This window comes from Muntiacus reevesi, chromosome 2 (genome assembly GCF_963930625.1).
Source record: "Muntiacus reevesi chromosome 2, mMunRee1.1, whole genome shotgun sequence".
NCBI lineage: Eukaryota > Metazoa > Chordata > Mammalia > Artiodactyla > Cervidae > Muntiacus > Muntiacus reevesi.
This window is the reverse complement of record NC_089250.1, coordinates 162,290,521-162,307,783: the sequence shown is the minus strand read 5'-3', so window position 1 is coordinate 162,307,783 and position 17,263 is coordinate 162,290,521. Positions and strand designations below refer to the sequence as shown.

The window sequence follows — 17,263 nt, the reverse complement described above, 5'->3', positions numbered from 1 at the left end:
GGTCCCATCACTTCATGGCAAACAGATGGGGAAACAATGGAAAGAGTGATAGATTTTATTTTCTTGGACTCCAAAATCACTGCAGATGGTGACTGCAGCCATGAAATGAAGACGCTTGCTCCTTTGAAGAAAAGCTATGACCAACATAGATAGCGTATTAAAAAGCAGAGATATTACTTTGCTGAAAAGATCCATCTAGTCAAAGCTATGGTTTTTTCAGTAGTCACGTATGGATGTAAGAGTTGGATCATAAAGAAGGCTTAACGGTGAAGAATTTATGTTTTTGTACTGTGGTGTTGGAGAAGGCTCTTGAGAGTCCCTTGGACAACAGGGAGATCAAAATAGTCAATCCTAAAGGAAATCAGTCCTGAATATTCATTGGAAGGACTGATGCTAAAGCTGAAGCTCCAATACTTTGGCCACCTAATGCAAAGAAGTGACTCACTGGAAAAGACCCTGATGCTGCGGAAGACTGAAGGCGGGAGAAGAAGAGGACAACAGAGGATGAGATGGCTGGATGGCACTGAATCTATGGACATGAGTTTGAGCAAGCTCCAGGAGTTGGTGATGGACAGGGAAGCCTGGCGTGCTGCAGTCCATAAGGTTGCAAAGAGTCAGACATGACTGAGTGACCGAACTGAACAGTAAGCCTAAAAATAATTGTATTTTATGAAAGATGTGAAAGTCACTTTCACCTTTACAGCACACATCATTCCATTAAAAACATCAGTTTTATTCTCCAGGATAAGATTGAAAAAGACAACTGAATGCCCTGAAGACAACCTATGCTACTTTGGAAGTGACACAGGTTTAAGACATTCCTTCCTAAAGCAGAAGAAAAGTCAAAGGGGTGTAATAATAAAGGTATATACAAGGTTGGACTTGTGCTAAAGAAATAGTCACAAAAGATAACATGCACTTGGCTCACGGATACAGTCAAGAAGGGATTACAAAATACTACTATTTTTGCTGCATTACAGGAGGTGCACTGTCGTAATACCCAGAGACTATCCGGGGTTTATGCTTTCTCATGCCTCATACTATAACTATATTCTATTATCTTAAGGCAAGGATTATGATTAACTCCATGCTTTGGCTACTATTCGCCACATAAAGCTTTATAAAATAATTCTAAAGAAAAATAAAGTGAACATTATCGTGAGATGTAAACTTACCTGGTTCCTCATTTGAAGTGGTGAAAATACTACTGTAAGATCTTCGAACACGTAAGGTTATACAACCATTTTCATGTAGGCAAAATAAACCATCACGTTGAAAGCAGGGAATTACCTTTAAATAGATGATGTATTTATTTTTTAAAACAACACATTTTAAAATTATATATATGGTGAGACTCATAAACTCATTATTTACAGAACACAGGCAAAAAGTAAAACAAAAACACAAAAGCACACATATAATCCCCTAATCCATCAATCCTAAAAAAATCTGTTTTTATTCATATATCTTAAATAGTTCAGTATCTATCTCCAGATCTGCGAGAAGAATTTCTAAGGTTAAATCAAACCAATCAAAAATCTAGAAAAATAAGGAATGTAAAATAACATTGTCAATCTTTAAATAAATAGAAAAAAAGTGAAAACTAAGGACTTTTGCAAGACTATGCAAAAGTATAGATTATCTTTCTCTATATAATTCATAATCAACTTTTGGTGATGTAATTTGTAAGCTGTAGATACCTGCAGAAAAGGAACTCCTGTTCGCTCTATTGCAATCACACCCACTGTCTGATTCACTTCAAGATCAAGGATTAAAATCTCACGAGGATAGAGCAGCAACATGTGATTCCTTTTGGAAGGCAGATATGCCAACTGAAGGCAATCATTGAGAGTTATGAATTCTGCACTGGAAAAAGTAAACATTTACTTCAGGCATCAAGAAATGAGTCAGACTCACACATGAACATACGTACAAAACAGATGCAGACCCACAGACATGAAAACAAACTTACGGTTACCAAAGGTAGGGTGGCAGTGAGGGAGGGATAAATTAAGAGTTTGGGATGGGCAGATATAAACTAGTCTATATAAACAAGGTCCTACTATATGGCACAAGGAACTACATTCAATATCCTATAATAAACCACAATGGAAAAGAATATGAAAAAAAAATAGTAATATAATATGTATAATTGAATCACTTTGCTGTGTGTGTGTGTGTGTGTGTGCATGTGCATGCACAGGCATTGCGTCACTCAGTCGTGTCCAACTCTTTGCAACCCCATGGACCATAGCCCGCCAGGCTCCTCTGTCCATGGGATTCCCAGGCAAGAATACTAGAGTGGGTTGCCATTCCCTTCTCAGGAGACCTTCCCAACCCAGGGATAGAACCCAGGTTTCTTGCATTGCAGGCAGATTCTTTACTGTCTGAGCCACCAGAGAGTCCCCATGTAATATAATATGTATAACTGAATCACTTTGCTGTATACCAGGAATTAACACAACATTGTAAATCAACTACACTTTAATTTTAAAAAATGAATCAGACTTTATTCATATCAGAAAAAGCTAAAAAAGGACTGAACTTTGTACTCTCCACATAATAACCATCAATGAGAATGTATAACCATCTCCTGAATTAACCAACATGACGTAGCATCTAAAAATTAGATGTCTCCTTTGTGCCAAAATCCAAATTATGACAACAACATTGGATAGGCTAGAGAGACAAGTTTCCAAAACACTGAAAGTTTAAAGTAAACTAGTAAGTCTACGATATGAGATGGTAAGTGACAATACTACACAGCACTCATAAGACAGTACTGTCATTCTTATTTTGTAATCAGAACTGCTAGATGGACTGCTGAAAAAAAGCCTTGGAATTAAAACAAAAGCATTTAGAGTAATTAGGGCTAGACAACTGGATCAGGAGTCAATGGACTATCTGTTTGGCCTTGAGCAAGTCACTTCCTCTACTCTGCCTTCCTTCACTCTTCAACTGTCTTAAAGATTTTCTGGAACAAAGTTGGATATTTTATTCACTTACCACAGAATTTTCTTCTGTGTAAATAAGAGAGATGAAACAACATTAGGACTGTAAAGATTGTTGAAGAGTCTCAAAAATCATTTCAGTAATTTGTGATTGTTGTATATACTTAATTCCAACTTTGTATTTATAATAATTTTACATATTTATATTTATTTCAATAGGAATGGGCGTATAATTATGTACCATCTTTTTACATAATAATTTTATTAAGATTTTGAAATTTAAAATAAAGTTAGATCAGAGGACCATGGAGAGGGATGTGGACTGCATTAAAATTCTGGCTCTGCACTTCCCAGTTGGGCAAGCTTAAATAACAAATTTTAAAAATGTAAGACTCAATTTCCTCATACAGTTGAACACATGATTCACATGAGAGAAAATACATTATGTAGGTCATAACTTATAAAACTATGATACAGAATAACTGCAAAAGAAATGAGTTCTTAAGATACTTAAGGAGCAATTTTCAATCATTTCGGCATAGGGTGGGGGATAAATTAGGGATAAATTTAGCCAGCCTATGGTTTAATATATAAAACTGATCTTTACACATCAGTTCAGAATTTGTAGAGCAATTTGTATTTTACCAGGTGTTTTTCAGGTAATTACCCACAAAGTTTAGACAGCATAATCAGTATATTAAAAATAAAAGCATTTTTAAAATGAATGCCAAAAAACTACCAAAGCAATAAAAATTTAAGAACCACAGCACTAGGGAAAAAAAACAGAAATCTATCTTTAATGCATAAAATTAGTTCTTCAAAATAAAATTTCATTCAGTTGAAATTTCTGAAATAAACAAAAATAGCTAGCATTTACCAAAAGAATGCTTATTAAGTATCAGATATCATGATAAGGAGTTAAGTTTCTGTATCTATTAATCTTTACAATAGCCCTATGAAATCCTTTAAAACACTATGTTGGCTAATTGGAAGAGTGAAACCTGAGAAAGATTAAAGTATACTCCCAAGTCACAGAGCTATAGTTCCCCTAGAATCTTGGCCCTTAACCACTATGGGAAACACCTTTACATGCAGAAGAAAAACACCCATATTTTACTGGCTAATGACATTACACAGCATTCAAGTCAGGAAAATGTATTTAAAATCATAATCCACTTTTGCTCCCCAATTTTTAACGTGCTCAGTGGCCCCCATCTTAGAATCTTTCTCTCTCATTTTCAGAAGTCAAAGATGTTCTCTGTGAAAATTGGCGGGGGGTGTTTACTGCTTTACTGGAAACAAAGGAACCATGTTAAGTGCTAAATCTCTTCTTAGAGGATGAAACAAAAAAATAGTTTTCCTCTTATAAATTCAAAATTAGAAACAAGAAAGGGTAACATGAACAAGAAAATCAATCTTAATACATCTCCAAAAATGATATTTTCAATAAACAGATAAACGTTGAATTACATGAATGTTACTGCTAGTTTTATACTTGCAACTTACCTAGGTTTCTCTTGAGTGATTAAGATTTTCACTTTATTAAGAGCCTTCTTGGCCCCTGTGGCTGCAGCCAGCTTGTTGTGAGCTGGGCTAGTGTGTGGACTGGATATGTAAACTTTTTTCCCAGGGCCTGAGGGAGGCTTGGATGGAGAGAAATCTGAGATGAATACGATGCCCTCACTGGTGAGTACTGTACTGAGAGAAGTGAAACTCTGATTAAAGTTTAATCAAGTTTAGCATAGAGTTTTATTCCAATACACTTTTGAGAGCAAGGTAATGATAATTTTAATAATAAAGAACTGGCAGTATTATGCAGACATAACATAATGGGAATGTTCTCCAAGTTAAAGGGAAACAGGTGGTCCATTACAATTCATCAGAGGCCTCCAAGCTCAGTGCTCTAAATTAATGTTTTATATTAAAAAGATACCAGAAGGTTACTGGCAGAAAGAGCAAATGTTTGTTCTTCCAAATAAATTCACTGTACAGACTTTCATTAGAAACCTTTCCTCATTATATCTTGTAACTTCAAAATCCAAAGACTTTCAGAATAAAAAATTCACAGAAGAGGGGGAAAAAAACCCATATATGAGGTTCTGCATACCACAGTTGGCAAGTTCAAATATTTAACTTGCTGATACTAATTTTTTATCATTATCATGAGTTGCTCTGTCTAAATTTACTTCCTTTTTCTTCTTGAGTGTCAAACTGAAGCTCAGGATGTGCAGAGTGTTCTCACTTAATATTTAGAGTAAAAGTGCCAACAGTGGCTTACTAAGTCTACAGAAAACAGAAATATTGTACGCCTTTTTATGACTGAAAAAATAATCCCCCTCACAACTGGGGCCAACTAGCACCTATTTGATCATAAAAATCTTATCTACCCTGGTTCCTGGCAATGAGTGAAGCTGCTTTAAACACAGGGAACAAAGCATTCAAGAATTATGACAAACCCAGCACATTCAATGAGCAAATCAAAGATGTCAGGTCAACTGATGCTTTGAAATCTTGTGCTTTCATCAATTAAATTACAGAGATGCAGTAAATTAACCTGAAGCTTTGTCTCCATTTCAGATTACAGAAGGCATCCTTCAAGGGTGAGGTCTGTCCCCTCCTTTTGTGACGTCCTCACTCCAGGACTGTCAGCTGAGCCTGTGCTCCTTAGGGCTCCCACAGCACTGCCTTCCACAGGAACCCAACGAGTGCATACATACGTCCATGTGTACACCTTTACACATACAAAGCCTGAACACACCCTGCTGCAGCTACTTACACAGCTGTGTTTCTCATTTTAATTTCTACTTGTCTGACCTTCTGTCCCTCCATCAACTCACATACCCCTCAATAAATATTGGAGGATACAAGTTGGAATTTTGAGTCATTCAAATCCAGGGAAAACATTCTTTACCATAGTAGATTCCCTCAACTCTTTTAAGTTGTTCATCAAATATCAAAATGAAGCCTACCTTGACCACTTTATCTAATACAACAAGCCCACTCCCACCCCCTTTATCTTATTTTTTATACCACTCATAATATATTGCAGTGTACCAATTCATTACGCCCAAAGGTTACCACCTAATTCTTGCTCACTAGAATGCAAACTTTATGAAGGCAAGAATCCTTGTCTTGGTTCACTGATATATTCCAGACTCCCAGAACACTCCTGGCATATAGTAGGTAAAAGCTCAGGAAATATTTGTTGGATAACTGAATAAAAAATATTTTCTAAATAATTCAGTCACAAAAATATCTGTCCAGAATCTGATTTTTATATCAGTGGCTCAGTAAAACATTAAAGTATACTGGCAAAAACAGTCTCTGCCAGAAAAAACTCCTTTGGACTTAGTCTGTTCCTGACATGCCTCTGTTTATGGCACTCAAAAGGCTTGGAATGAATTAGAACAATATTCTGAAAAGGAAGAAATGAATTTGGCCACAGACTAAATGAAACCCTCGACTCGGGTTCTTTTGATGTTCCTAGAAAAAAAATTTAATTAAGTCTGAATTAGAATAACACAGCAACTCTCTCGTTCTGACTGATCTAATTCTGATCACAAATTCCACACACTGAAGGTCTAGCTTGCTGATTTAAATTTCTGATCATCAGAATACTTGCAAAAAATATGGGTTATGATTTAGTATCTGTACAAGGAGCTGAAAAGATACGAACTAGATGTGCTTCTCATTTTAAGATGTATAATGTATGACTGGGTGTGTGTCTATGTGTATCTTATGTATATAGCATTAACCATATATATTACAAATACCTCAATTCATTTTCCACAAGAAACTAGTACTCACAAGTTAAATGTGAGGGATCAAAAGGATCAAAAGAAAAAGAAAGAATGTTATCTGCATAGCTCTTCTTCCAGAGTTTGGTGCCAGTATCTGCATTCCAGAGCACAATGTAATTTGGCGGATGGATAGCAAGCAATAAATCCCGGGAAGCATCTTGATTCCATAACCACTGAACATCTGCAAAGACCAGATAAATAAAGGCAAAATTCAGAAAGCACCCACTTTAAAACACTTGGTTAATGTATCCTCTATATCTAGTTGTGTGTATGTGTTTTCATAATCCTTAAAACCTTAACTTTCCCCCTCCTCTTCAATGTTGCATCTAAGTGTATGTGTCAAGATTGACAGGGAAAACTAATTTTACATAAAAATAAGCTGCCTGAACATTAGAATCTAGAGGTCAGCATTTCCAAGTAATCTGAAATATTACTTCAAAGAAAATACAAGGCAATTTACACTATTCATTAGTTAAAACTTTATGTCAAAGACTTGTCCTAGCCATGATCAATGTCAGACCCTCCTAATGTTTTTGTGGAGTTACTTAATGGGACTTTACAGAATTGCACGTTTTTTCATGATAATAAAGAAGTTAAAGATCTAGTTCAATAGGTACAGTAAGTACTCAATAAGTATTTTTTTAACAGTCATTTAAAAGATTCACCCAGTCAAGAGAGCCACTCAGTCAAAGCCAGGAATACTGTATTGATTAGGTCAGTAACATAAGCAAGCAAGCAAATGATCTATTGATATATGAAAATAAGAACATTTTATCTCTATTAACAGAAAGTAAGCATTGAGGGCTAATTCAAAGGAGCAGTTCAGGGGAGTTTATTTATAGCTTAGATTTACAAGACCATTTATAAGGAGCTTAATTTTTCTCTTCATGCTCAACTGAAGGCAAGGTTGAAATTAATGCATTTTACCAAAGCACAAATCAACTGAGATCTGAGGAAAATAAGCCCAGAAGTGTATTGATAAGGAAAAAAAAGCTAGATTCAGATCCACAGAACTGGCTACACACAATCAAGAGGTAACTTGACAAGTGATGAAAGTAAATGAAAGGGACAAAAACCAACCGCTCTAACAATAAGTGTGTTATCACAGACGCTCGGACGAGCGTGGACTTTCCTCACCCTGAATAGGCTTGGCATGCTCTTGGATCTCACACTGCGCTACTCCTGCTGCTACATCCCAAACGATGATCTTTCCATTGACATCAGCAGAAGCTAAGCGCAAGGAATATGGCGAGCCAATGTTATGATGATAATTTTCCCTGGCCCATTTAACCTAGTATCAAGAAGAAACCAAATCAAGTAAATACTTGCACTGGATGTAAACCATATATAATTTTCATAAAACACTGACCAGAACTCAAAGCTACATTCTACACTTATATTACAAAAATAGGAAATTAGCTTCCTCAAAAGTCAGACATTTTTATTATGATTTTTTTAAAGTCACAAATAAAATAGTTTTGAAAATATCACAACTTTATTGCCTTTAAAATATCGGAAATGACACAAAGCCTTAATAATCTGAAGAATTCAGGTAAAAATTCCAGAATACCATCTCTTAAAATGGTATGATCACTGGTATATCATCTAATCACAGTAAAGACCATAAAATCTAATTCTGACAAAACACGTAAAATTCTAAATTGTTAAGAAGAATCTTCTCTTGCATTCTATTCTTCTAATAAAAAGGAAACTTGAAGCTAAAAAAATCCTGCAAAAGGAAAACAAAATCAAACAAAAAATCTGGGTATCCCTCTCATAAAATCGGAAAAAAACTGTTAACAGGTTTTTCTCTAAAAAAAATTTATGCATCATACTTTTTATAATAACATTAATAGCTTTTTAAATAAAAAATACAAGAATCCCAGCACAAATCAGGTTAATTCCTGAGCACTGAACACTGACAGAATAAGGAATAAAACGAGTCCTTACTCTGAGCCAATGTCTTCCCTGGCCACAACCTCCCTTTTCTAGCTCAGCGTCCTACTTGCTTACTTTGGATCATTTCCCACATAATACTCTGTAATTATTTTATTTACTTTGTTTTGACCTATCACCAGTCCCACTCCATATGGCAGGATCATGGGGGCCTTGCTCACATTTCTATTCCCAGACCCTAACACAGTGCCTGCAGCTGACGTTCAAGTATGTGTTTAGTAAAGAAACTTAACACTACAGACTCTTCAAACATATACCTATATTTGAATATATAGGCATATACCTATGTACACACAAATGTATGTACATATAAAAGTAAACACACTCAGAGAAAATGCGAGGGTATGGAAGCATGCTAATCAATTCCAATAGCATTCATGAAAAAGATGGCAAAAAGTTTTCCGAACTTCAGAGTTAATGAGACACATCTTTTCCTCAGGCAAGAGTTTTTTTAAAATTAAAATGTGTATCTGCACATATGCATGTATATATGTTTGAGTGGGTATGTATGTATATATTTACTTTATACATGTGTGCAGCTAAGTATACTCTCCCTCCTTGTTATTTACAGAATCTGTATTTGTGAATTTGCCTACTCGCTAAAACGTATTTGTAATTTTATTTGTAAAATCAGTGCTTTTATCTGCAGTGCTTTTACAGTCATTAATGGACACACGCAGAGCGGTGAAACATCTGAGCCACTCAACATACAAGAGCATCCCAGCTGCCTCTGAGCAAGGTGCTCTTGTGTCAATTCTCATAACGTAAACACGTCTTTTTGGAGGCCTACGTATTCCCGTGGTTTTGCATTCCTGTGCTTCCAGTTATGACTTCACTGTTTAAAGTGGTCCCCCAGCACAGTGCTAAAGTGCTGTCTAGTGCTCCTAAGCACAAAAAGCTGTGCCATGCATTATAGAAAAAACACATGAAAATAAGCTTTGTCCAGGCATGAGTTATGGTGCTGTCGGCCATGAGTTCAATAACAATAAATCAACAGTATATAATAAATATCTTTTAACAGAAACACATACAAAACAAGGTTATATATCAATCAGTTGATGAAAATATTGCAACTAGAGGCTCACTAGGAACCAAACTGCATTCTTTCCCCTAGGAGCAATCAGTGGTTCAGTATTTGCTAATTCGGAAAAGGCAATGGCACCCCACTCCAGCACTCTTGCCTGGAAAATACCATGGATGGAGGAGCCTGGTAGGCTGTAGTCCATGGGGTCGCGACGAGCTGGATACGACTGAGCGACTTCACTTTTGCTTTTCACTTTCATGCATTGGAGAAGAAAAAGGCAACCCACTCTAGTACTCTTGTCTGGAGAACCCCAGGGACAGAGGAGCCTGGTGGGCTGCCGTCTACGGGGTCGCACAGAGTTGGACACAACTGAAGTGACTTAGCAGCAGCAGCAGTATTTGCTAATTCAGTGTTTCCAACAACTTTACAGAATAAAACTATCACAGATAAGAATTACTGTAGGGTGTGTGTATGTGTGTGTGTGTGTAGTACTTGAATTCCATCTCTGTATATATATTTTAAAAAATCACCTAAACACATCATAATCAAACTGCTGAAAATCAAGATAAGGAGATGAGGAAAGACACATTGCATACAGAGAAACAAAGACAAAAATTTCCCAACAAAAATTACTCTGGGAGATGATGGAGTGATCTTTAAAGCACTACAAGGAAAAAAAAGTACTGGTGAAACAATTTCTCAGACAAATAAAATCAGAAAGGGTCAACCAATATCAGATACATGCCTCAAGGACTTGAAGGAAATTCTTTAGCCAAAAGGAATATGACACCAGACTAAAACACAGATCTATACTAAGAAATGAAAACTCCAGAAATGCGAAAAAGACAGAAATGGGGGGAGAGATAATATTTCTTCCCAAAAAGCAAAAAAAGTAAAAAACAAAACCTATACCTAATATTAGACTTGATGGTGAAAGACTGAATGCTTTCTTCCTAGGCTCAGGATAAGACAAGGGCATTCTCCCTCAGTCCTAAGCACTGTAGTACAGGTCCCAGTTAACACAACAGGACAAGGAAAAGAAAGAAAAGACACCAGATTACTAGTGAAAAATCCAAGCTGTCATTATCTGCAGAGACCATGATTGTCTACAGAAGAAAAACAAAACAATACCACTCAGATTACTAGCTCTAATGAGTTTAGCAAGATTATAGGGTACATGTAGATATCAAAAAAAAAAAAAAAAAAAAAAAAAAAATTCCCTGTATTTTTCCCTATTGCACATTACATACAAAAATTAACTCAAAATGGATCTGAAACCTAAATATAAGAGCTAAACCCGTAATATCCTTAGACAAAAACAAAGGTATAAATCCTCTTGACACTGGGAAAAGCAATGGTTCTTGGAAATAGCCAAAAAAGAAAAAAGAAAAGATTTGTACCTACATCAAAATTTAAAACTTTTGTGCTTCAGAGGGCACTATCACAGAATGAGAGAAAATATTTTACAAGCATGTATCCGATAAGGGACTTGTATCTAGAACCATAAAGAACTCTTACAACTCCAAAATCTTAAAAAATACAATTTTAAAATGGGCAAAGGAATGAATAAACATTTCTCAAAGAATAGCTACAAATGACCAATAAGCACATGAAAGATACTAAACACTATCAGCCATTAAGGAAATGCAAACCAAAACCACAGTGAGAACCACTCTGTGCCCCCTAGGAGGGCTATCATCAAAGGAACAAGTAACGACAAATGTTGAGTCTGAGGAGAAGCTCCAGCTCTGATACACTGCTATGGGCATGTAAAACACTGAAGCCTCTTTGGTAAACAGTCTGGCAGTTCCTCAAAAAGTTAAATATAGAGTTACCATGTGAGTCAGCAATTCTACTTCGAGGCATATACCCAAGAGAAATGAAAACATAGGTTCACACAAATAAACTGTACACAAATGTTCATGGCAGCATTGTTCATAATACCTCAAAAGTGAGATATGCCAAATATCCATCAATAAATAAATGTTGTATCAGTGGAATATTATTCAGCAATAAAAAGGAACAGAGTACTGACACAAGCTATATAACATGGATGAATCTTGAAAAACATTATGCTAGGTGAAAGAAGGCAGGCTCACACTGTATCATCTCATTTATTTCAAATGTCTAGAACAGACACATCTACAGAACAGAAAGCAGATTAGTGGTTGCCTAGGGATGAAGGGCGGAGAAGGCAATGGCCACCCACTCCAGTACTCTTGCCTGGAAAATCCCTTGGACGGAGGAGCCTGGTAGGCTGCAGTGCATGGGGTCGCACAGAGTCGGACACGACTGAAGCGACTTAGCAGCAGCAGGGATGAAGGGAAAGGGGATGGGTGGCAACTGCTAAGGTGTACAAGGTTTCGTTTGGGGGGTTACGAAATTGATTGTGGTGATGGCTACACAACTTCTGTGGATACACTGAAAGCCATGGAACTGCATGCTTTAAATGGGTGAATTTTATGGTATGAATATCTCAATAAAGCAGTTAACAACCAATAAAAGCCCCCAGATGTCTATCTCCAATAGTAATGTCTTTCCTAAAATTTCAGATCAGTATAATTCAACTGCCCCAGGTGTCTCAGACTTTGCACCTTAAACACTGACTTCACACACACTCACCTCATCAAAACAAAACTACCATTCAGTTACTCAAACAGAAACCTTGAGTCATTCTGATTCTCCCTTAAGATTGTTCACTATAAAGGCTATCAAGTTCACCTCTAAAGTGAAAGTTGCTCAGTCATGTCTGACTCTCAGAACCCATGGACTGTTGCCTGCCAGGCTTCTCTGTCCATGGAATTCTCCAGGCCAGAATACTGGAGTGGGTAGCTGTTCCCTTCTCCAGGGGATCTTCCCAACCCAGGGATGAACCCAGGTCTCCCACACTGCACGTGGATTACCTTCTGAGCCACCCATGAAGTCCAAGAATACTGAACTGGGTAGCCTATCCCTTCTCCAGTGGATCTTCTCAACCCAGGAATCAAACCGGGGTCTCCTACACTGGAGTCATTCTGACTCTCCCTTAAGACTGTGTACCATAAAGGTGTCAAATTCACCTCTTAGAGAGCTCCTAAATCTGACTCCTTTTTGTCTCCTTTTTATTTAGGCCCTAAGGATTTCCTGCCAAAATTACTACAATTCTCCTAAATGACCCCATTGCATTGTCTTGCCTTTTTCCAACAGATCCTCCACCACTGCCAGAGTGAGTTTTTCTAAAATGCAAATATGATCAAATCAATCTCCTCCTTAAAAATCCCAAATCCATCATAATCTTATAAACCTTTCAGGGTAGGTGAATTTCTCAGGCTGCCTTCTTTTGTCACTCCTACTGATTACATGTGTATTCCATCTTTTAGCCATCCTTTACACACACTGCTTCCTTTTGAATCTATCCTCCTTTTTTCCTGCAGTGCACTTCCTAATTTTTCACTCAGCCAGATACTGTTTATCAGTCCCTAAAATGAAAAGAATTCTGAGTCCTCCTCTGATCCCTACAACCAGGTGATCTGTAGCTCCTCTATCTTCCTAGAGCACATAAAATAGGTCTCACCTACCACACTGTATTCGTTTTCTTTTCACCCTTCCTCACTAGAAAATGAATTGCTTGAGGGCTTTCATCTCTATACTCTTAGCACATACTAGATGCTCAAAACTAATGACTGAAATGAGTGGTGCAGTACAGGACAAAATTAGTGTTTTCCACTAGCATTAAAATGACCTAAGAACTAGCATTTAATAGTTCATCCTGATGCAACAGTAAATGTATATATGGAAATACTGCATGTGCATGTGTGCTCAGTCTTGTCCAACTCTTTGTGACTCCATGGACTGTAGCGGGTCAGGCTCCTCTGTCCATGGGTTTCTTCAGGCAAGAATACTGGAGTGGGTTCCATTTCCTCTTCCAGGGGATCTTCCTGACCCAAGGATGGAACCTAAGACTCCTGCACTGGCAGGTGGGTTCTTTACCACTGAGCCACTAGGGAAACCCCGTATTAGGCTACCCAAAATAGAGTATCACATGTAAAACCTACTCAACATTTCTACATATGACTTTAATGAGATTCCAGCGATATTTAAAACTTTAGAACAGACAATTTATGATATGATGTAAGTAGGATCTGACTTACCTTGACAACATCAGCTTTATGCTTTTCTAAAACTTGAAGCGTTTGAGCAGTATTGGAATCAATCACTACCACAAGCGAATGACATCCATAAGCAATTAAACCTTGCCAGCCCCTAACAAAAAGTGTGAACATTTAAGTGAAGAGCAAAGCAAAACAACTTCTCTCTTGCCAAGAAGCATCATAAACAGATAAATCTAACCAACAGGCACCACCATTAATAAAATTATTATGTAAGCCCAAAGGCTAGTACTTTACATTTTACCATTTAAATAGAAAAGGTCTAACTAAGCTTAAAAAAAAAAAACTTGTTGAAATTTTTTTTCCGGATTAAAAAAAAAAAAAAGTTCTGAGAGACATGCCTGTAGAGGCGTAAAGACATATAAAACGACTCCGATCGTCTATTTGTCTCCTAGAGCTTATGCCTCGTCTTAGTCAACTTTGAATCCTGAGCATCCATAGAGTGCGTGGGACACACTCCACACTCTGGGATTAGCCCTGGTCCCTCCAACCAGATAAAAAGACGAACCCTGAACAGGAAGCTTCTGTACTCTTGCCAACCTTCCCAGGAGCCACAGCTACAAGCAGTCTGCTTTGTATTTGCCTGGTTATTAATTATCGGTGTCATTTTATAGTAAAAAGATAAAGGTGAAATGAAGAGTTGGCGAGAGCCCAGGGGCCTGGCACAGCGTCCAGCACACTGTTGAATGGATACAGGTTAAGAAACGGGGATGAGAGAAAAAGAAGGCAGAATTGGGGAAGAACGGAACTGACATGGGGGCGAGAAGCCCGGAGACTTGGAGGAGAGGGTAAGAGTGGGGAACGGGGACGGCGAGGAAACTGAGAAGAAAGAGCGAAGAGAAACAAGAGATGGGAGAACGAGGGCAAATATATCCACCCAAGGCAAGTTCCCACATAGGGGTATTTACAGCTTTTATAGTAACAACAGAAAGCCAGCATTTAAAAATGAAAATCTCTATAAAGTGTGAAGGCAGCGTCCACTCTTGACGAGAACTAACTAAACAGGGGGATGAAACCTCTTGTTCTTTCCCCTTCCCCTCACAGACTCCTGGCCGAGCCTGGCGGCCTCGGAGCCCGGCGCCCTCACCAGTCCACCGCCGCCTTGTTGTGGGCATTGAGGGCCCCGGTGAGGGTGCGCGCCGACACCTTAAAATTCACGGTGTAGGGCAACATCGCCACGGCTAAACTGGGCCCTCAGAGCCGCCGCGCAACCAGGAAGCCGGCGGCCACTGGGCTTCCGTTCCAAACAGAGTCCGGGTGGCTCCTTGAGCGCCGTAATTTGGTTCCGCAAAATCCGAGGTTCCACCGCTCCGGGTTTCCGTTGCCTTCAGGTTCCGTCACTCCTGTGTTCCGTCTGCTTCAGGGTTCCGCCACCGTGAGGGTTCCGTAGCTCAGCATAGGATCTTGTTGTGCCTTGAAGGAAAAGGTGGTGACTGGGGTTACGTCTGTTTTCTGGGGTTACCTCTGTTTTCTTAAGACTGGGAGTGAGTAAGCCTATGTGCGCTTATGAAAATGTAAGCCTATGTGTCCTGATGAAAATTGTGAAAAGCAAGAGCTAAAAGTCCCAATTAGCCTTCTGCCTTCGATCAATTAACTTAGGAAAACGACCAATGTCTAGTCAAAGCTATGGCTTTTCCAGTAGTCATGTATGGATGTGAGAGTTGGACTGTAAAGAAAGCTGAGTGCCGAAGAATTGATGTTTTTGAACTGTGGTGTTGGAGAAGACTCTTGAGAGTCCCTTGGACTGCAAGGAGATCCAACCAGTCAATCCTAAAGGAAATCAGTCCTGAATATTCATTGGAAGGACTGATGCTGAAGCTGAAACTTCAATACTTTGGCCACCTGATTCGAAGAACTGACTCATTTGAAAAGACCCTGATGCTGGGAAAGACTTAAGGCAGGAGAAGAAGGGGACAACAGAGGATGAGAGGGTTGGATGGTATCATGGATGCGATGGACGTGAGTTTGAGTAAGCTCTGGAAGTTGGTGATGGACAGGGAGGCCTAGCGTGCTGCAGTCCATGGGGTCGCAAAGAATTGGACAGGACTGAACGACTGAACTGAACTTAACTGAACCAATGCCAGGCACTGTTGTAGGTGTTGGGGATATAGGGGTGAAGAGGACACAAAGTCTCTACCCTTATGGAGTTTATAGAATAAATGAGATTGTGGATTTAAGAATGTTTCCATGATCTAAAAAAAAAAAAAAAAAAGAATAAGTGAATGTATAGGATTCACTGGCTGAATGGAGAGAGTGAATGAGATGAAGAGCTGGAATTACAAAATTTTTCAATGGCAACAATGCACTATATATGATCCATTAATGGTTCCTGTAATGAACTGCTATTACTAATACCATATATCATTTGTTGGGAATTACCACGTGCTAGGCAGTAAACTAAGGACTTTCCATGTGAGCTAAGCCTTTTCTTTGATCCTCACGCTGGATTTCCTTCTTCTGGCCCTAGGCGTCTTGAAAGGTTACTATCAGTATTAGAAGGGCATTTATTGTGACTTTGGGCAGATCACTTGAGTTCATTAAGCCTCCATTTCTTCTATTATGTGGGGGAGGGTAATTATCCTTGGATGATTAAAAACCTTATGTTAGATATTATGTTAAAGAACCTAACACAGCACTTAGATTCCTAAGTGCCTTATGATTTACTGGCAGAGCTGGAATATGAATACAGGTCCTTTTGGGGGTGGGGGTGGGACAGCACTGACCCTCTAAGCTGTGCTGTGCTTAGTCACTCAGTCGTGTCCAGTGCTTTTCCACCATGTGGACTGTAGCCTGCTGGGCTCCAGGCTCCTCTGTTCATGGGGATTCTCCAGGCAAGAATACTGGAGGGGGTTGCCATGCCCTCCTCCAGGGGATCTTCCCAACCCAGGAATCGAACAGGAGTCTCCTGCATTGCAGGTGGATTCTTTACCAGCTAAGCTACCAGGGAAGCCCCCACCCCCTTGTGACCCCGTGGACTGCAGCACGCCAGGCTTCCCTGTCCATCACCAACTCCTGAAGCTTCCTCAAACTCATGTCCATTGAGTCAGTGATGCCATCCAACCATCTCATCCTCTGTTGTCCCCTTCTCTTCCTGCCTTCAGTCTTTCCCAGTATCAGGGTCTTTTCCAATGAGTTTGCTCTTTCACATCAGGTGGCCAAAGTAGTGGAGTTTTAGTTTCAGCATCAGTCCTTCCAATGACTATTCAGGACTGATTTCCTTTAGGATTGGCTGGTTTGATCTCCTTGAAGTCCCAGGGACCCTCAAGAGTGTTCTCCAAGAGTCTTGAAGATCCATTCCTTGGCGACGTTCAGGGGGGCCCAAGTCCCTCTAAGCGACCTTAAATTTGAAGAAAGATCTTCCCTCTCTAAGGTGTATCCTGCAAG

The 17,263-nt window shown here is 38.8% G+C and overlaps 1 protein-coding gene across 3 annotated transcripts in view; it reads right to left on the bottom strand.

Moving 5' to 3' along the window:
* The window catches only part of WDR11 (WD repeat domain 11), a 54,528-nt gene extending 39,427 nt beyond the window's left edge, over positions 1-15,101 (bottom strand). For 2 of the 3 annotated variants that reach the window (XM_065923447.1, XM_065923448.1), the window contains exons 1-7: positions 14,967-15,101; positions 13,862-13,973; positions 7,889-8,042; positions 6,759-6,932; positions 4,458-4,644; positions 1,701-1,866; positions 1,176-1,290 (exon numbers count right to left, since the gene is read on the bottom strand). In XM_065923447.1, coding sequence (XP_065779519.1) covers positions 1,176-1,290; positions 1,701-1,866; positions 4,458-4,644; positions 6,759-6,932; positions 7,889-8,042; positions 13,862-13,973; positions 14,967-15,052 — 994 coding nt within the window. In that variant the 5' untranslated portion in view covers positions 15,053-15,101. The remainder of the gene's footprint in view (positions 1-1,175; positions 1,291-1,700; positions 1,867-4,457; positions 4,645-6,758; positions 6,933-7,888; positions 8,043-13,861; positions 13,974-14,966) is intronic. The other variant, XM_065923449.1, reaches the window with a different exon arrangement.
* Positions 15,102-17,263: the final 2,162 nt, after the last annotated feature.